At 45.2% G+C, this 20,425-nt stretch overlaps 1 protein-coding gene across 1 annotated transcript in view; it reads left to right on the top strand.

Moving 5' to 3' along the window:
- LOC118364370 (von Willebrand factor D and EGF domain-containing protein-like) overlaps nt 1-20,425 on the top strand; it is a 32,144-nt gene that overhangs the window by 8,393 nt on the left and 3,326 nt on the right. The window contains exons 3-21 of the mRNA XM_035745859.2: nt 4,018-4,249; nt 5,389-5,454; nt 6,195-6,427; nt 6,870-6,959; nt 7,145-7,298; nt 7,522-7,739; nt 8,528-8,601; nt 8,746-9,019; nt 9,357-9,559; nt 9,904-10,772; nt 10,986-11,122; nt 12,692-12,856; nt 13,196-13,300; nt 14,165-14,279; nt 14,823-15,085; nt 15,457-15,676; nt 15,995-16,129; nt 16,346-16,525; nt 16,758-17,189. Coding sequence (XP_035601752.1) covers nt 4,018-4,249; nt 5,389-5,454; nt 6,195-6,427; nt 6,870-6,959; nt 7,145-7,298; nt 7,522-7,739; nt 8,528-8,601; nt 8,746-9,019; nt 9,357-9,559; nt 9,904-10,772; nt 10,986-11,122; nt 12,692-12,856; nt 13,196-13,300; nt 14,165-14,279; nt 14,823-15,085; nt 15,457-15,676; nt 15,995-16,129; nt 16,346-16,525; nt 16,758-17,189 — 4,165 coding nt within the window. The remainder of the gene's footprint in view (nt 1-4,017; nt 4,250-5,388; nt 5,455-6,194; nt 6,428-6,869; nt 6,960-7,144; nt 7,299-7,521; nt 7,740-8,527; nt 8,602-8,745; nt 9,020-9,356; nt 9,560-9,903; nt 10,773-10,985; nt 11,123-12,691; nt 12,857-13,195; nt 13,301-14,164; nt 14,280-14,822; nt 15,086-15,456; nt 15,677-15,994; nt 16,130-16,345; nt 16,526-16,757; nt 17,190-20,425) is intronic.

Genomic DNA, 20,425 nt, shown 5'->3' on the forward strand with positions numbered 1-20,425 from the left:
GTAAAAACTAAAGTGGTCAGATGACGCGGATGCTACGCTACAGGACTGTTTTGCTAGCACAGACTAGAATATGTTACGGGATTCATCCAATGGCATTGAGTATACCACCTCAGTCACCTGCTTCATCAATAAGTGCATTGACGACTTCATCCCCACAGTGACCTTACATACTGTACAGTTGAATTCTGAAGTTTACATATCAGTGCCTCTTTGCTTGACGTCATGGAAAAATAAAAATAAATCAGCCAAGAAAAATTGTAGACCTCCACAAGTCTGGTTCATCCTTGGGAGCAATTTCCAAATGCCTGAAGGTACCACGTGCATCTGTACAAATAATAGTATGCATGTATAAACATCATGGGACCACGCAGCTGTCATACCACTCAGGAAGGAGTTGCATTCTGCCTCCTAGAGACAAATATACTTTGGTGTGAAAAGTGCAAATCAATCCCAGGACAACAGCAAAGGACAATGTGAAGATGCTGGAGGCAACAGGTACAAAAGCATCTATATCCACAGTAAAACGAGCCCTATATCAACATTACCTGAAAGGCCGCTCAGCAAGAAAGAAGCCACTGCTCCAAAACCACCATAAAAAATACTATGGTTTGCAACTGCACATTGTACTTTTTGGAGAAATGTTCTCTGTTCTGATGAAACAAAAATAGAACTGTTTGGCCATTATGACCATCCCAAGCATGAAGCACGGAGGTGGCAGCATCATGTTGTGGGGTTGCTTTGCTGCAGGAGGGACTGGTGAACTTCACAAAATAAATGGCATCATGAGGGAGGAAAAGAATGTGGATATATTGAAGCAACATCTCAAGACATCATCAAACAAAAACTTACACAAACCAGAGGTCTGAAATGTGAAACCCCATATAACAGCATGGAGACATGGGTGAAAGTTCCCATGACCGTCCGTCAGTCAGTCGCCTGTCTGTCCGTCCTGTCCTTCAGTTAAAGCTTGGTCACAAATGGGTCTTCCATATGGACAATGACCCCAAACATACTTCCAAAGTTGTGGCAAAATGGCTTAAGGGCAACAAAGTCAAGGTATTGGAGTGGCCATCACACAGCCCTGACCCCAATCCCATAAAAAAACAATTGTGGGCAGAATTGAAAAAGCGTGTGCGAGCAAGGAGGCCTACAAACCTGACTCAGTTACACCAGCTCTGTCAGGAGGAATAGACCAAAATTCACCCAACTTATTGTGGAAGGCTACCCGAAACATTTGACAATTTAAAGTAAATGCTACCAAATACTAATTGAGTGTATGTAAACATCTGACCCACTGGGAATGTGATGAAAGAAATAAAAGCTGAAATAAATCATTCTCTCCACTATTATTCTGACATTTCACATTCTTAAAATAAATTGGTGATCCTAACTGACCTAAGACAGGGAATTTTTACTAAGATTAAATGTCAGGAATTGTGAAATACTGAGTTTAAGTGAATTTGGCTAAGGGGTATGTAAACTTTCGACTTCAACTGCACATATCCCAACCAGAAGCCATGGATTACAGGCAACATCCACATTGAGCTAAAGGCTAGAACTGCCGCTTTCAAGGAGCGGGATACTAATCCCGCTATGCCCTCAGACGAACCATTAAACAGGCAACGTGTCAATACTGGATTGAATCCTACTACACCGGCTCTGACGCTCGTCGGATGTGGCAGGGCTTGCAAACTATTACAGACTACAAAGGGAAACCCAACCGCGACCTGTCCAGTGACGCGAGCCTACCAGACGAGCTAAATGCCTTTTATGCTCACTTTGAGGCAAGCAACACTGAAGCATGCACGAGAGCACCAGCTGTTCTGAACTACTGTGTGATCATGCTCTCCATAGCCGATGTGAGCAAGACCTTTAAACAGGTCATTCACAAGGCCGCAGGGACAGACGGATTACCAGGACATGTACTTAGAGCATGCGCAGACCAACTGGTAAGTGTCTTCACTGACATTTTCAACCTTTCCCTGACCGAGACTGTAATACCTACATGTTTCAAGCAGACCACATAGTCCCTGTGCCCAATAAAGTGAAGGTAACCTGCCTAAATGACTACCACTCCGTAGCTCTCATGTCTGTTGTCATGAAGTGCATCATCCCGGAAACCCTAGACCCACTCTAATTCGCATATACTTAAATGCATACAGGCCCAACAGACCCACAGATGACGCAATCTTAATCGCACTCTACACTGCCCTTTTCCACCTGGACAAAAGGAACAGCTATGTGAGAATGTGATTAATTGACTACAGCTCAGCGTTCAACACCATAGTGCCCATAATGCCCATCACTAAGCTTAGGACCCTGGGACTAAACACCTCCTTCTGCGATCCTGGACTACCTGACGGGCCACCCCATGTGCTAACAGTAGGCAACAACACATCTGCCACGCTGATCCTCAACACTGGGGCCCCTCAGGGGTGCGTGTTTAGTTCCCTCCTGTACTCCCTGTTCACTCACGACTGCGTGGCCAAGGACAACTCCAACACCATCATTAAATTTGCTGACAACACAACAGTGTTAGGCCTGATCACCGACAACGATGAGATAGCCTATAGGGAGGAGGTCAGAGGTCTGGCAGTGTGGTGCCAGGACAACAACCTTGAGCAAGACAAAGGAGCTGATCGTCGACTACAGGAAAAGGAGGGCCGAACACGTCCCCATTCACATCGATGGGGCTGTAGTGTAGCAGGTTGAGAGTTTCAAGTTCCTTGGTGTCCACATCACCAACAAACTATCATGGTCCAAACACACCAAGACAGTCATGAAGGGGGCATGACAACAACTTTTCCCCCTCAGGAGACCGAAAAGATTTGGCATGGGTCCCAGATCCTAAAAAAGTTATACAGCTGCACCATCGAGAGTATCCTGACCGGTTGCATCACCGCCTTGTATGGCAACTGCTCGGCATCCGACTGTAAGGCGCTACAGAGGGTAGTGACTACCACCCAGTACATCACTGGGGTCAAGCTTCCTGACATCCAGGACCTATAAACTAGGCGGTGTCAAAGGAAGGCCCAAAAATTGTCAAAGAAAAATCACCCAAGTCATAGACTGTTCTCTCTGCTACCGCACGGCAAGCGGTACCGCAGTGCCAAATCTAGGTACAAAAGGCTCCTTAACAGCTTCTACCCCCATGCCATAAGACTGCTGAACAATTAATAAAATGCCCCCCCCCCTTGTTTTTACACTGCTGCTACTCATTGTTTATTGTTCATGCTTAGTTACTTTAATAACTCTACCTACATGTAAAAATGACCTTAACTAACCTGTATCCCCGCACATTAACTCGGTAACGGTACCCCCTGTATATAGCTTCATTGTTGTTATTTTATTGTGTTACTTTTTACTTTAGTTTATTTAGTAAATATTCTCTTAAGCAGCTTTTCTTGCACTTGAGTACTTTTCAGTGAGCCAAATCATTGCAATGGTAACATGAGTGCTAGTCTTGCCCTTTGAAGTGAACATAGGCTCTTTGTTCTGAGGACCCTGGGATGGTATCAGCATTAAGCACAGGACCAAAGAGAGCGAGAGACAGGAGAGAGATATTGGAGACAGGAGAGACAGAAGAGAGACAGGAGAGAGACGGGGAGACGGATTTAGAGAGAGAAAGCGACAAGGTTAGAGAGATAGAGACAGCATTAGAGAGAGACATGGTTAGACAGCGAGAGAGAGATAGAGAGAGAAAGATGTTCCTCATTTTCCCTGGGCTGCCCGCTGTGCTGCAGACTGAAGGATCCATCAGAGGTGTCAGCTTCCTCTTCTTCCCAGGGCATTGTCATATTCCAGTTGTTGCCTGCAAAGTGTCGCCCTACCAATCATTACCCATGTGGTTGTATTATTACCACCCAGTATAAACTAGCCTGGTCCCAGACATATTTGTGCTGTCTTACTTTTTATCACATTGAGTGACTAGAAGTTTGCAAGACAGCACAAACAGATCTGGAACCAGGTTAAAGTAATCTCATTCGGTTCTCCATTGTCTTTATCTGTGTCCACCAGGTGAACCACTGTGGGACCCAGGCCCCAGTCTGGCTGTCTTTGGGGGAGGGTGAGAGTCTTCCGCGGCCCCTGGAGGTGACACAGCTGACGGCCTGTGCCACCTGGCAGTTCTTCCTCAGCAGCAGTAAGGACTGCTGCCTGTTCCGCATCCCTGTCACCGTGCGCAACTGTGGAGACTTCTACGTCTACCTGCTCCAGCCCACCCAGGGTTGCATGGGCTACTGCGCACAGGGTACAGCAGCTGTTTACGATAGTCTGTTTAGGTGGAGGCAATGAAGAAATCCATATGCTATGAAAGTGAAGTGGCATAGTTTTTTTCTTCTTCAATGAGCAAAAACGTAGCGCCATGGTCTTCAGCGCCACAATGTCATAAAAGGCAATTCATCTACAAACACAAATATAATTTCATAAATGAACGTGTTTTCATTAATTTGATGATATAATCGTCAAGCCCACTCAAAGGATTAGGGCTGACCTCGGAAGTACAGTCCGATGTAGTGCTGCATCACTTTCATAGCGTATTGCCAATGCTCTATGCTGTGATCTCTTACTGTATGTGTCAATGTAAACATGACATTACTTTAATCAAATCAAATGTATTAATATAGCCCTTCGTACATCAGCTGATATCTCAAAGTGCTGTGCAGAAACCCAGCCTAAAAACCCCAAACAGCAAGCAATGCATGTGTAGAAGCACGGTGGCTAGGAAAAACTCCCTAGAAAGGCCAAAACTTAGGAAGAAACCTAGAGAGGAACCAGGCTATGTGGGGTGGCCAGTCCTCTTCTGGCTGTGCCGGGTGGAGATTATAACAGAACATGGCCAAGATGTTCAAATGTTCATAAATAACCAGCTGAAACTAGAGCAGCAGCACGGCCAGGTGGACTGGGGATAGCAAAGAGTCATCATGCCCGGTAGTCCTGAGGCATGGTCCTCCGAGAGAGAAAGAAAGAGAGAATTAGAGAGAGCATACTTAAATTCACACAGGACACCGGATAGGACAGGAGAAGTACTCCAGATATAACAAACTGACCCTAGCCCCCCGACACATAAACTACTGCAGCATAAATACTGGAGGCTGAGACAGGAGGGACTGAGACTTTAGGTTTCTTTAAAAGTGTTAGATAAATGCTGTACCTGCTCCTAGAATGGGATATAACTCATGTTATTATTATTAAGAGCGAATTCTTATAGTGGTAATAGCGTAAAGGTGACATGATTCAACTGGAAAAACGCTAAAGAATTAGCACTAACCACATGTAACCCATTAAACTGTTATTTATGTGCTTGTGACTCAGACCTCTGTAGTGTTAACTGTTAAGACCGCCACTGTTAATTGTCTGTTCATTGTCCTGCTCTCATTCACCATGTAGAGATGTCAGACTCTGCGGCTGTGGTCTGTGGTCCTGACGAGGTGGAGGTTGATGGAGCGTGTAAAGGTGAGGGAGCTCTCTGCCTCCTGGCTGTGTGTTGTCTGGCTCTATAGGAGGCCCTTGTTAAAGTCAGACACCACAACAATCCACGTCAGAATTGCCATGCGATGTGGAATGCAGCAACAGGCCCCTCACAGGTCCTCTTAATGAGCTAAGCATGTGTGTCCTGCCTCCCTCGCCCCGTCTCCATGACGATATCTCTCGGCGAGGTCGTGAATTTTCCCTCCCGGTTTTAGGGCGAAGGAGGAGGGGGGCTGGGGACATAGGTGGATGGTTTAATGAACTTTTATTCACACAAGAGACGCTATCAAGTTGGAAGGGATACTATAAATAGGAGAACGTACCCACCGTTTAGGTACCTACTCTTTTGGTTTGTTATGGTTGGCCCCTTTCCCTGATTAGAGTTACAGAATTAGACCAAAATGTTGGGACCCACTGGAAAGCAGTGGCTGATGACTGGATCTTTGCCTGAAATATAGATTTTGATGACTTAATGGGTCACAGGACAAAAACATTCAGCCAAGCTTCTATTATAACACAACCATCTCATATCACCCAAATACTGTATACATGATTACCTGCTATGTCCATGTAAATACCAGTTACATGTTCAGTAGGAAGAAAACTGGGTGAAACTACCCATTTTGTCCAATAAGACATTTAGTCTAATTTTGTCCAATAAAATATGTTGCTAAACATTTTGCTTCAGTGTACCCTACTGAACACAACTCCGTTATCCCTTCCAGCCAAACAGCCTCCTTCCCCAGCGGTACCTGTGATAGTAGCAGAGCTCTCTGGGAGCATCGTCTACCTGAAGTGCAGCTTCGAGGGCCATAGCGTGAACAGCTCCCTAGGCTATGTGGTTGCCTGGTCTCGCCTCTCCCCCCAAGGCATCAAAGAGGAACTGAAACAAGAGATTACTGTCCAAACCGTTGCCTTCATCGAGCTGGACGGGATCAACCTCCGACTGGGGGACAAGGTGGGTAGAAGTTACCCCTAACCACTGACGCAGGTTCAGATATTTTTCCTCTCTCATGGTTAAGGTTAAGATCGGGGGTGGTGTCATTTGATCCGAGACTTGTGGTTACGGGTAGCTTCTACTTCGCTTGTAAAACAGTCAAACGGCCAGAATAATGCTAGCTTCCGAGCTCTCTAACAAAACTGAAGTGAATTTCTTTTACAAGTGAGAGCAATCGGGCTGGGCTGGCCGTGTTGAAAACCTAGAGTGCCACCGGCCATCAAAGTTTTTCCAGTATATTGTCGTGTCATCCTTTTATGAATCTCTTGTCAGACATGTTGTTTTGTTTTCCTGTGGTATCATGTATATTACCTGGCTTCAACTATAAAGGCTTTTCTACATCCTGAACTGTAGCCTCTCTCTTCCTCCTGAACGGCTGTGGCTGTCCTTCCCTCTCTGTCAGATTTACTGCAGTTGCTCCAGTTTTTTCGTGGACTCGCCGGACATCCAGGGAGCCCCAGCGGAGAGCGAAGAGTTCTTCGCTGGGATCAGGGTAAGTCAAAGAGATAGAGAACACTATTTCAAAGATTTGGTGTTTGAGTGTGTGTGAAGTGTGTAAGTTGTGTGTGCGTGCATGCCTGTCTGTCAGTCTCTCTCTGGGTCTGGGTTTGTGTGTCTCCTTTTTGTTTTAAATAGTCACTGGTTAATCAGAATTTCTCTTGTGATTTGTCTCTGCAGTTGAGACCCGAGGTGACTACTGTGTCTGAGGATGGGAAGGACTATGAGTTGACTGTGGAGAGTACCATCCCTGTCCCCTGCCCTGACGGTGCCTCCTTCTCCTCCACCACAGAGCAGTGTACTCTCTCCTTACACCTGAGTACAAGCAATCAAGGTAAAGGCTTCGTAAGTAATCCTGCATACTCACAGTATCACCACAGTAAAGTTTTTTTTTCTTTTAAATGTAGTATTCTTAATAACTGATTTTGGCAATACGTTTGATTTCCATAGCGTCTTGATTCTCCAGTGACAACACATATAGACATGTTGGTATCCCTACCAAATAGACAAAAACAAAGCCAATGACGATAACCATTAAATGATCTATTCCTCCGTAGGAGACGATCTGCTGGGTCCAGACGTGGTGTTGACGTCGTGCCGGGTGGATCTCTCCCAGAGCCTGGGGTGTCGTAACGGGGTGTGTAGCCAGGCCCTGGTTCACCTCAGCGCGGTCACAGACTTCCTCAGGGACGGGAACAGGACAACACAGATCTTTGTCAAACCCATCGTCACATCCAACTTCCTCTGGAGCGGCTACACACCACAGAGTGTGCAGGTACTGGAACTGGGAAAAATACCCTTGTGATGGGTTGGGAGGAGAGAGAGACGGTTTTTATTAGCCTGGTCCCAGATCTGTTTGTGCTGTCTTACCAACTCCTATGGTCATTGTCACACTGTTTGCCATAACACTTTGCAAGACAGCATAAACAGATCTGGGACCAGTCTATGTTGTTAACAGATCTGGATGTAACATATACGCCGGGAGTCAGGAAACAGGTGCAGAAGGTGAGTTTAATAAAGAACCGATACAGATGAACAAACACGAGGCTGAACATTGGAGAAAACAATAACACCTAGTGTCTGAAGACAACTGAGGGCTAAATAAAGGGGGAGTAATCAAGGAGGGAATGACAACCAGGTGTGCGTATTGATGGGGAACAGGTGTGTGTAATAATGAAGCCAGGACCGGAGGTTAGTAGACCGACGAAGTCGAGCACCGGAGGGAGGAAGCAGGAGTAGGCATGACACCCGAACCAGCCTATGTTAACAGATCTGCGACCAGTCTAGGTTGTTAACAGATCTGGGACCAGTCTAGGTTGTTCACAGATCTGGGACCAGTCTAGATTGTTACACTTAACTCACTCAATGCAGAATATGCTATGATGCTATATACACTGTATAGTGTACATTTGCTCACTGCCACAGTGCCCATACACAAACTGTAAGTTGCCAACACACTCATATAAGCATGCACTGTATACACTTTATTTTCTCATCTAGATAGCTGAATGTGAAAATGAAATAAATGATATCTGATATGTGATATCTGCTCTGTGTTTTCAGATCACAGTGACGGATGTTCCCTCTGCATACTGCTACTCTTTCACTGATCCTCACATCATCACGTTTGATGGCAGGTACTTCAGTCACTCCTTTATAGTCAACATAAATGATAGATTCAGTCAAGGCAATGTTAGCCTGCAAATATGACAACAATCACAAGGATACACATTACCGTAACTGATACTGTAGTGTAATGTATTTCATGCATTTCCTTTCAGGCAGTATGACAACTATCAGATCGGGACGTTTGTGTTGTACAAGAGCACGAGGCAGCCGTTCGAGGTTCATGTGCGCCAGTGGGAGTGCGGGAGCGTTGTCCACGGCGCCTCGTGCACGTGCGGCTTCGTGGCGAGACACGGCGGTGACGTCATAGCCTTCGACATGTGCAATGGAGAGCTGGGGGACACCAGGCCGCACCTGTCGGTGAAGAACAGGGACGTGGGCAAGAGTGGCTTTCGCATCACTGAGTCTTACCAAGGACGCAAAGTCACAGTGAGTGAATAAATACATCAAGTCTAACGTATAAAAATTCAATTCAATTCAAGTTGTCTTCCGATGAGTTGATGGTGGCAGGAAAAAGAAAAGGTCACAGAGTTGAAGCCCACGCCCACAGATAGTAGTCATTAGCCAATAGGGTGTTGAGAAAGGCAGTGTAAACTTACAGTGCAAAGTCGTTTTTCAATTGTTTATGCTAATTATGATATGATACAGATGTGGTGATATAGCGAAGCACTGGAAAGCAGAAAATCGTTTAGTTGTAATAGAATAGAGCAAAATGAAATACAACAGAATACAATAGGATCTAATCCCCTTTCTGTCTGCGCTGTAGATGACCTTCTCGTCTGGGGCATTTGTGCGTGCCGATGTGTCTGACTGGGGCATGAGTCTGACCCTGAGGGCCCCCAGCTCAGACTGGAGCCAAACCCAGGGCCTGTGTGGGACGTATGACGGACAGACCCACAATGACCTCCACACAGCAGGGGGCGCAGCGCTGGACAACGAAGACGTAGCAGCCTTCATCTCTGAATGGAAGTTAGTCTGATGCCAAGTCTCAAATCAACCTCTAGCCCCTAACGCTATGGAGTTTGCAGATCTGAAGAAGATATGTGGTGATGGTTCTAACCAGCCTATCAGTGATTGCACTGCAGCTTTCATTGTAATTCCTATGCCCATACAGTTTCTTTTGATCTGCAAAGCGGGAGTGGGCTTTTGTCCCAACCATGTCTGGACCTGAGACTGTTCTTTTAAACGATGGATATGAATAATTTTGAACATTTTACATGAGCACTTTCAGCTGTGGTTGTGTTACGTCATTATTTGTTGAATGTGTTTCCATCGAGATCCTAACTGATAAGGATGTATTTCTCTTCTGGCAGACTCCCTCCTGGTGGCAGCTTGTTTGACACCGTTCCGTCCTATCAGAGCGCCCCAAACCCTCGCAGGTACTGTAACTGTGAAGAGGAGTCCCACCCCACGTCCCCGCGAACCAGGTCTCAGCCAATCCCTGGCTCCGACTCCTCCTGTTCTCACCATGGCAACGTGAGACTAAACAGTATCATCCCCACTCTGGATGTCACTGCCGAATACATCAACTCAGTAGAGCTGTTCAAAGGCCACCACGACCACCCCTCAGGAAACTCCAAAGAGAACGGCCGGGCCGAGGACACCGCCGCCCAGCCTGTAGAGAGAGGCTCTACCCTAATGGGCTCCAGCCATGGAGCCAACAACCAGAGGAGCCGTGGAAGGCGCCAGTCCTACCAGTTCTTCCCCGACACGCCCTACCAGAGCCTGAGCCAGTCCGACCTGGAGGGCTTCACCTACTTCTTCTCAGAGGACCACGAGCTGACGGCCCGGCCCGAGTCCTCCCCTCCCCCCGCCTGGCCCACCCTGTCTGGGCTAACACAGCTCCAGGCCAGGGTGCAGTGCCAGCGGGCGGTGGCTAACTCCAGCATGGCCCTGGGCTGCAGCCGGCTCTTAGGCCCGGCCATAGTGAGCCAGGCGGTGGCTATGTGCGTCAGCGACCTCCAGCTAAAGGACGACCGGGCCTGGGTGGGCGCCACTCTGCCTCTGCTTGAGAACGAGTGTGAGAGGAGGCTAGTGGAGGAGAGGGGGAGAGAGGAAGAGCACCAGGACATACTGTCCTTCCTCAAGTGTCCTAATCTATGTAATGGGAATGGGCAGTGCTCCAAGTTGGGGTGTGTGTGCTTCCCCGGGTTTGGGCCCTATGACTGCAGCATTATCTCTGGTAAGAAGAGGGGAGGGTTAGATCTGTAATACACATCTATACTCTAAGTCAATCATACATATTGTCAACACTAGACCAGGGTTTGGCTCATAGTTCATCAAAGACATATCACAGTGATTTACTAATCCTAGTGAAATTATTTTTTAAAAACCTGCTGACATTTTTTTTGCTTCTCATTTCTGTCTGTTTCTGGTGTCGTTTGGGATGGTGAAGACCAGACTCCAGAGATCACAGAGCTGGAGAACGAGGGACTGTGTGATGTCAGACAGAGTGACTGCTCCACTGTACAGGTCTTTGGACAAGGCTTCAAAGACTCCTATGAACTCAAGTGTGAATTTTTGAAGGAAAAGGTACCATACTACATCACACACAGAAACACACACATATACAGTGGGGCAAAAAAGTATTTAGTCAGCCACCAATTGTGCAAGTTCTCCCACTTAAAAAGATGAGAGAGTCCTGTAATTTTCATCATAGGTACACTTCAACTATGACAGACAAAATGAGAGAGAAAAAATCCAGAAAATCACATTGTAGGATTTTTAATGAATTTATTTGCAAATTATGGAGGAAAATAAGTATTTGGTCACCTACAAACAAGCAATATTTCTGGCTCTCACATACCTGTAACTTCTTCTTTAAGAGGCTCCTCTGTCCTCCACTCGTTACCTGTATTAATAGCACCTGTTTGAACTTGTTATCAGTATAAAAGACACCTGTCCACAACCTCAAACAGTCACACTCCAAACTCCACTATGGCCAAGACCAAAGAGGTGTCAAAGGACACCAGAAACCAAATTGTAGACCTGCACCAGGCTGGGAAGACTGAATCTGCAGTAGGTAAGCAGCTTGGTTTGAAGAAATCAACTGTGGGAGCAATTATTAGGAAATGGAAGACCTACAAGACCACTGATAACACACTACGCCGCCAGGGACTCAAATCCTGCAGTGCCAGACGTGTCCCCCTGCTTAAGCCAGTACATGTCCAGGCCCATCTGAAGTTTACTAGAGAGCATTTGGATGATCCAGAAGAAGATTGGGAGAATGTCATATGGTCAGATGAAACCAAAATATAAGTTTTTGGGAAAAACTCAACTCGTCGTGTTTGGAGGACAAAGAATGCTGAGTTGCATCCAAATAACACCAAACCTACTGTGAAGCATGGGGGTGAAAACATCATGTTTTGGGGCTGTTTTTCTGCAAAGGGACCAGGACGACTGATCCGTGTAAAGGAAAGAATGAATGGGGCCATGTATCGTGAGATTTTGAGTGAAAACCTCCTTCCATCAGCAAGGGCATTGAAGATGAAACATGGCTGGGTCTTTCAGCATGACAATGATACCAAACACACCGCCCGGGCAACGAAAGAGTGGCTTCGTAAGAAGCATTTCAAGGTCCTGGAGTGGCCTAGCCAGTCTCCAGATCTCGACCCCATAGAAAATCTTTGGAGGGTGTTGAAAGTCTGTGTTGCCCAGTAACAGCCCCAAAACATCACTGCTCTAGAGGAGATCTGCATGGAGGAATGGGCCAAAATACCAGCAACAGTGTGGGAAAACCTTGTGAAGACTTACAGAAAACGTTGACCTCTGTCATTGCCAATAAAGAGTATATAACAAAGTATTGAGATAAACTTTTGTTATTGACCAAATACTTATTTTCCACCATAATTTGCAAATTAATTAATTAAAAATCCTACAATGTGATTTTCTGTTTTTTTTTCTAATTTTGTCTGTCATAGTTGCTGAAAATGACAGGCCTCTCTCATCTTAAGTGGGAGAACTTGTACAATTGGTGGCTGACTAAATACTTTTTTGCCCCACTGTACACACACACACACCTCCATATTTGTGATATTAATTTCTGTCGCACAGTACTTCTGAGCCGAGTGTCCCCACCTGTCTCTGTCTGCGTGCGTCCAGTTTATAGATGGTGAGTGGACCCTGGACGAACCTCAGTTTACCCTGGCTACCTTCCTGGATGTGTCACGTCTGGAGTGTCAGCTCCCCCTGGAGTGCAGACAAGCCACTGCAGGCCTGGACATGGATACGGCCACCGACAGACCCCTCGCACGCTGGCAGATCAAAGTCAGTGAAACAACACTATGCAGCACATCGCAGTAAAGTTTTTACAGTTTCTAACCAGGAGCCAGTCTTAAGCTGTTACCCAAAAGGTCCCAACCCACCAATGGGCAAATCCCTCATAAAATACAGCTGGGTAAGAGAGCCCTAAACAATAGTACGGTTTGCAGCAGGGCAGGGTTCTGGCCTAGTTTTGTAATATGGTTTGTTTGCACACCTACCAGATGTTTTCAAGATGGTGCCACCTGATGTTTTCAAGATGATACCCTTACTTATAGTAGTAGCTTCTGTAGATGTGTATTACCAGTAGTCACTGATAATAAGTCATTAACGTTGTCTTGGCAGGTGTCCAACGACGGCTACGGTTACAGCAACGCCAAGATCCTGACCCTGTTCGATGGAGCCTGTCAGATCTGCACGCTCAACGCTGACGTTCTCTGTACCTCCAGGGTGGGTTTCTCTTGTTTTTTTTTTCTCAGGGTTTTAATGGTATCAACGTTTCTGGTAGCATGATCAGAATATGTTGTTTAATGATTAGAATCTGACTTTAAATGATGCCATACTTGTAACAAGGTAACTTTTCCCCTTTGTTTCATGTCCTTGTTCATTGTGTTTTCCAAGTTGATTGAGAACATGTTCTCAGCCTGACGATATATGAATCCGCTTTTCGTAGTTTGTGTTCTTTTTTTAGGCACTAACATTCAACAGATACTGTACATTATGGTGTGGAACATTCCACAGATGTTCAGGCTAGCTCAAATTTCAGGCCCCTTTCCCACCAGGAAAAACCAGCACATGAGCCCCGTACCCTCTTAAAACGAACTGTGAGTGTAGCACATGGGGGATGTGTGAAACGTACTCCTTCACCCGAAACGTCTTACCAGTCGGCGCCACACAAAAAGCTAGCTATGTGGCGCAAGTGGAGACACTTCATGCTGACGAGTACGTTTCACACATCCCCATGTGCTGTATGAGCACCACTCCTCCTAGTTATGCGTGCCAACCAGTTTCTTCTGAAGAACTCAAACAGAACATTTATCACCCAAACGAAAAGTGGCCAATGCTCTGATTGATTACCTCTCTGGCATCTCTTAACACAGGAAACAATTAGGTGTTTTAGCCCAGTCCACATGTACAGTGTGATTGTCAAGGTTCACTTGCTTGTATATGCAGTAAGACATTGCCAGGCCTTGTTCTCTTGTTGGCCCGAAAAGTGTTCCTGGTTCCTATTTCAATGGCAAGAACAGATGTTTTTATGTTTTCTAAAAGGCAAATGGATAAATGCCAATTTTGTTACTGTGTATCAATCCCCAGGAGAAAGCATGCAACATTGACAGTGTGTGTTATGGAGAAGGAGACCTCAATCCCAGCAGCCCTTGCCTGATATGCCGACCAGACTCCTCCAAATACACATGGTCCATCGCTGAGAGTAAGTACAATGTCCTCTTACCTATAACGTACTTTTACTCTACAACTGCTGTTTACATTATACAACAGCATCTCTATACACAGTCATGCCACGCAAACTGAAAGGTATTTGCTGCCACCCACTACTGACGACAGCACACAGTCACAGATAACACATATGGCTGCATGGTCTCTGCAATATGTCTACAGCTCAGTGTTGGTCATGCTATAGAGAACAAGTTGTTATTGGGGTCAGACTCATTATAGTAACATCTGGGTACTGTAATTGTGGTTGACTCAATGTGTTCTTTGTGCTGTGTTTTGATTTGAGAGTTTATACAAAATGAGGCCAAATCACTCCAGATCAATCTGAGTAAATTATAGAAATTAATACAAATGGTTCAAATTAGGAATAGAACCATTTACAAAGATAGATAAACATAACCATAAACAAGTTGAAATAAAGGGAAAATGATTGTATATTTTGTACCTCAGATAATGGCATGGACTTTAAGGATGAAATGATTAACGTTATTACTAAATATGACTATTCTGCTCCTGGAAGAGAATGAGCCACCAGTGTTTCAGTCAGCCCAGGGGCGTCTGCAGACGTTCCAGGGAGAGAACTTTGTGTACCAGCTGCAGGCTCAGGACCCAGAAGGCTCTGTGGTGCTGTTCACTCTGGAGTCAGGCCCCAGTGACACCTCCCTCTCCCCCGCTGGCCTGCTCACCTGGAAGGCTACTGACACTGCTGCCTCCTCCTCCACACAGACCTTTCAGTTCACTATCAAAGACGATTGCAGTGCTGAGACGCTTGCCTCTGTACAGGTCGGTTTCAAAAGATGAGAACACTGTTCAATAAGGATGTTCAATAAGAAACTTGGGATGTGAATTCCTTGACTTGATTCTGTTAACTCTGTGAATGGGGATTCCTAGAGATTTCTCTTGATTGTCAGCTCTTCTGTCTACCGCGAGAGGGAGCTCTAGATGTACAATCCTTATTGTCCAGCCTGCCGCTGCACTAGTCTTTCTGCGCCTGTTGCTTTGGTATGTCTGTTAGCAGGACATTCCAAACTAAAATGCACTAATTACTCACGGATTGTCAATCATTCTTCCTCATGCTTATATGTCCATTTCAAAGTATTTGTGAATTAAACTCAAGCTCTACTAACACTTCCCGCTCCTTTGTGTGCGTGCAGATCTCTCTGCGGCCCTGTGGCTGTCTGAACGGAGCTTCCTGTGTTACAAACATCAACCTCCCCTCTGGCAGCGGGGAGTACCTATGTGTCTGTCCCGCTGGCTTCACAGGGGACAGGTGTGAGGAGGACATAGACGACTGTAAACCCAACCCCTGTCGTCTGGTCAAGTGTATAGACGGACCCAACTCTTTCTCTTGCATCTGTCCCCCCGGAATGACCGGTACTGTACATGACAGAAATAGAATTACAACACACACTGTACATTGTACATGCTTTCCATGCTAATACTGCAGCTCGTTTGTGGGTCTCGGATGCTTTTATGACTCTGAGAACTTACTTTGAATCATTCAGTTAGGAAGCTGTGCTTTGACATCCTATGAACCATACTCCTTATGACCACTCTTTTAGTGTTTGGATACAAGCATTGACAGATTTCCTTATCTGGTTCAGTGAATTTAGATTTTGATGTTTTGTTAGTAGATTACAATCTGTGTGTGTGGAAGGCTGAGTTTTCATTCATGTTGCTTTTGTGTTCCAGGTCATACCTGTAGAGAGGATGTGGATGAATGTGCCGCAGAGCCATGCTTCCCTGGGGTGGGCTGCAAAAACACACTAGGCTCATTCACCTGTGGCTTCTGTCCAGAGGGTTACACTGGGGACATGAAGAATTGCAGTGGGTCCCACTCTCCCCCTCTCCCTGTCTCTGTTTCTATCCCTCCCTCTGTATCTCTCTTTCTCTACCCCTATCCTCTCACCCCCAGCCCTCATTATTTGATCAATATATTTCTATTGACTGTGAATAATTATATTCTACCTCCTCTTCTCTGTAATGATGATGACTTTAAGCCTATTCATAGAGTGACCGTGCCTATACCCGCTGTACCCACAGGAGGTCACCAGCGTTCTGGCACGGTTAAACCATCAAACCAGGCCCCCTGCTCCAGACAACCATGCTACCCAGGGGTGCAGTGCTTTGAGAGCACACACGTGTCCGTAGGGTACATCTGTGGACCCTGTCCACCTGGGCTCCATGGCAACGGACACACCTGCAGTAGAAGCACCACAACAGGTGAGAAGGGTCACCTGATCACTTAGCTGATGATTCACAGGGTTTGGGTGTTTATTATAAGGTTATTAAATATCTGGTCTTATATGGGCTTTTTTCATAGTTTTATAGCTGGATCATAGCTGTTATGCCAGTATTATTTAGCTAGGTCTTCAGGGTTAGTTGATATAGGTGATTGAGTTACAATAGCTCTTATACAAATCCTATTTAATTTCTAACTTCCAGTGTTTTACAGGACAGGGGCCAGTTACCACCAACAGAGAAGATGGACGTCCTCAAGTGACGGAAGACTCCAGTAGGGAAAACACTGGCACCACCTCCTCCTCTTCTTCCTCTACCTCCTTCTCCCAGAACAGGAGAAATACTGAGGGGCCCTCATTGGGTAGCAAGAGAGTCTTCTCCGTGGACAGAAAGACATCTATTAGCCCCCAGGACCAAACTATCACCAGAGTCTCCACCCCCACCAATCACAACCGAGGTCAGAGCAGCAAGGTGGAACTGACTCCTGACCTCAGCCACAGGGTGAGGTGGGGGTCATCGTCTCCCATAGTGACCTGTGCAGACTCTCCCTGCTTCTCCGGTGTGCCCTGCGAGCCCACTGTCTCAGGCTCCTTCAAGTGTGGCCGCTGCCCGTATGGTTACACTGGAGATGGGGTCACCTGCAAAGGTTAGCGGTTAGCACTCTTGATGTCTGTTTTTCATTCATATGGTCTTTGTTCTTTTTTCATATCGTTTTAACATTCAAATCCTTACATGGAAGTACAGTGCCTTGCAAATGTATTAATCCTCCTTGGCGTTTTTCCTATTTTGTTGCATTACAACCTGTAATTTAAATGGATTTTTATTTGGATTTCATGTAGTGGACATACACAAAATAGTCAAAATTGGTGAAGTGAAATTAAGAAAATAACATGTTTCAAAAAATTATACAAAATAAAAAACGTAAAAGTGGTGTGTGCATATGTATTCACCCCCTTTGCTATGAAGCCCATAAATAAGGTCTGGTGCAACCAATTACCTTCAGAAGTCACATAATTAGTTAAATAAAGTCCACTTGTGTGTAATCTAAGTGTCACATGATATGTCACATGATCTCAGTATATACAGTTGATGTCGGAAGTTTACATACACCTAAGCCAAACACATTTAAAGTCAGTTTTTCAATATTCCTGACATTTAATCCAAGTTTTTAAAAAAAACCTGTTTTAGGTCAGTCAGGATCACCACTGTATTTTAAGAATGTGAAATGTCAGAATAATAGTAAAGAGAATGATATATTTCAGCTTTTATTTCTTTCGTCACATTCCCAGTGGGTCAGAAGTATACATGCAGTCAATTAGTATTTTGTTGCATTGCCTCTAAATTGTTTAACTTGGGTCAAATGTTTTGGGTAGCCTTCCACAAGCTTCCCACAATAAGTTGGGTGAATTTTGGCCCATTCCTCCTGACAGAGCTGGTGTAAATGAGTCAGGTTTGTAGGCCTCCATGCTCGCACACGCTTTTTACGTTCTCTCCACAAATTTTCTATAGGATTGATGTCAGGGCTTTGTGATGACCACTCCAATACCTTGACTTTGTTGTCCATTTTGCCACAACATTGGAAGTTTGCTTGTGGTCATTATCCATTTGGAAGACCCATTTGTGACCAAGCTTTAACTTCCTGACTGATGTCTTGAGATGTTGCTTCAATATATCCACATCATTTTCCTACCTCATGATTTCATCTATTTTGTGAAGTGCACCAGTCCCTCCTGCAGCAAAGCACCCCCACAACATGATGCTGCCATCCCCGTGCTTCATGGTTGGGATGGTGTTCTTCAGCTTGCAAGCCTCCACCTTTTTCCTACAAACATTACAATGGTCATTATGACCAAACAGTTCTATTTCGTTTCATCAGAACAGAGGACATTTCTCCAAAAAGTACAATCTTTGTCCCCATGTGCAGTTGCAAACCGTAGTCTGGCTTTTTTATGGCGGTTTTGGAGCAGTGGCTTCTTCCTTGCTGAGCGGCCGATTCAGGTTATGTCGATATAGGACTCGTTTTACTGTGGATATATATACTTTTGTACCTGTTTCTTCCAGCATCTTCACAAGGTCCTTTGCTGTTGTTCTCGGATTGATTTGCACTTTTCACACCAAAGTACGTTTGTCTCTAGGAGACAGAACGCGTCTCCTTCCTGAGCGGTATGACAGCTGCATGGTCCCATGGTGTTTATACTTGTGTACTATTGTTTGTACAGATGAACGTGGTACCTTCAGGCGTTTGGAAATTGCTCCCAAGGATGAACCAGATTTGTTGAGGTCTACAAATTGTTTTCTGAGGTCTTGGCTGATTTCTTTTGATTTTCCCATGATGTCAAGCAAAGAGGCACTGAGTTTGAAGGTAGGCCTTGAAATACATCCACAGGTACACCTCCAATTGACTCAAATTATGTCAATTAGCCTATCAGAAGCTTCTAAAGCCATGGCATAATTTTCAGGAATTTTCCAAGCTGTTTAAAGGCACAGTGTATGTAAACTTCTGACCCACTGGAATTGTGATACAGTGAATTATGTGAAATAATCTGTCTGTAAACAATTGTTGGAAAAATGACTTGTGTCATGCACAAAGTAGATCCTAAGTCCTAACCGACTTGCCAAAACTAAAGTTTGTTAACAAGAAATGTGTGGAGTAGTTGAAAAACGAGTTTTAATGACTCCAACCTAAGTGTATGTAAACGTCCGACTTAAACTGTGTATACCTGTTCTGAACGGCCCCAGAGTCTGCAACACCACTAAGCAAGGGGCACCACCAAGCAAGCGGCACCAAGACCAAGGAGCTCTCCAAACACGTCAGGGACAAAGTTGAGGAGAAGTATAGATCAGGGTTGAGTTATAAAAAAAATATCAGAAACTTTGAACATTCCACGGAACACCATTAAATCCATTATTCAAAAATGTAAAGAATATGGCACCACAACAAACCTGCCAAGAGAGGGCCGCTCACAGACCAGGCAAGGAGGGCTTTAATCAGAGAGGCAACAAAGATAACCCTGAAGCAGCTGCAAACCTCCACAGCGGAGATTGGCGTATCTGCCATACACTCCACAGTGCTGGGCTTTATGGAAGAGTGGCCAGAAAAAAAACATTGCTTAAAGAAACAAATAAGCAAACACATTTGGTGTTCACCAAAAGGCATGTGGGAGACTCCCCAAACATATGGAAAAGGGTATTCTGTTCAGATGAGACTAACATTTAGCTTTTTGGCCATCAAGGAAAACACTATGTCTGGCGCAAACCCAACACCTCTCATTACCCTGAGAACACCATTCCCACAGTGAAGCATGGTGGTGGTAGCATCAGGATGTGGGGATGTTTTTCTTCGGCAGGGACTGGAAAACTGGTCAGAATTGAAGGAATGATGGATGGCGCTAAATACAGGAAAATTATTGAGGGAAACCTGTTTCAGTCTTCCAGAGATTTGAGACTGGGACGGAGGTTCACCTTCCAGCAGGACAATGGCCCTAAGCATACTGCTAAAGCAACACTCAAGTAGTTTAAGGGGAAACATTTAAGTGTCTTGGAATGGCCTAGTCAAAGCCCAGACCTCAATCCAATTGAGAATCTGTGGGATGACTTAAAGATTTCTGTACACCAGCAGAACAAATCCAACTTGAAGGAGCTGGAGGAGTTTTGCCTTGAAGAATGGGCAAAAATCCCAGTGGCTAGATGTGCCAAGCTTATAGAGACATACCCCAAGAGACTTGCAGCTGTAATTGCTGCCAAAGGTGGCTCTACAAAGTATTGACTTTGGGGGGGTGAATAGTTATGGACGCTCAAGTTTTCAGTTTTTCTGTCTTATTTCTTGTTTGTTTCACAATAAAATATATTTTACATCTTCAACGTGGTAGGCATGTTGTGTAA

The sequence above is a fragment of the Oncorhynchus keta genome, chromosome 31 (assembly GCF_023373465.1).
Source record: "Oncorhynchus keta strain PuntledgeMale-10-30-2019 chromosome 31, Oket_V2, whole genome shotgun sequence".
NCBI lineage: Eukaryota > Metazoa > Chordata > Actinopteri > Salmoniformes > Salmonidae > Oncorhynchus > Oncorhynchus keta.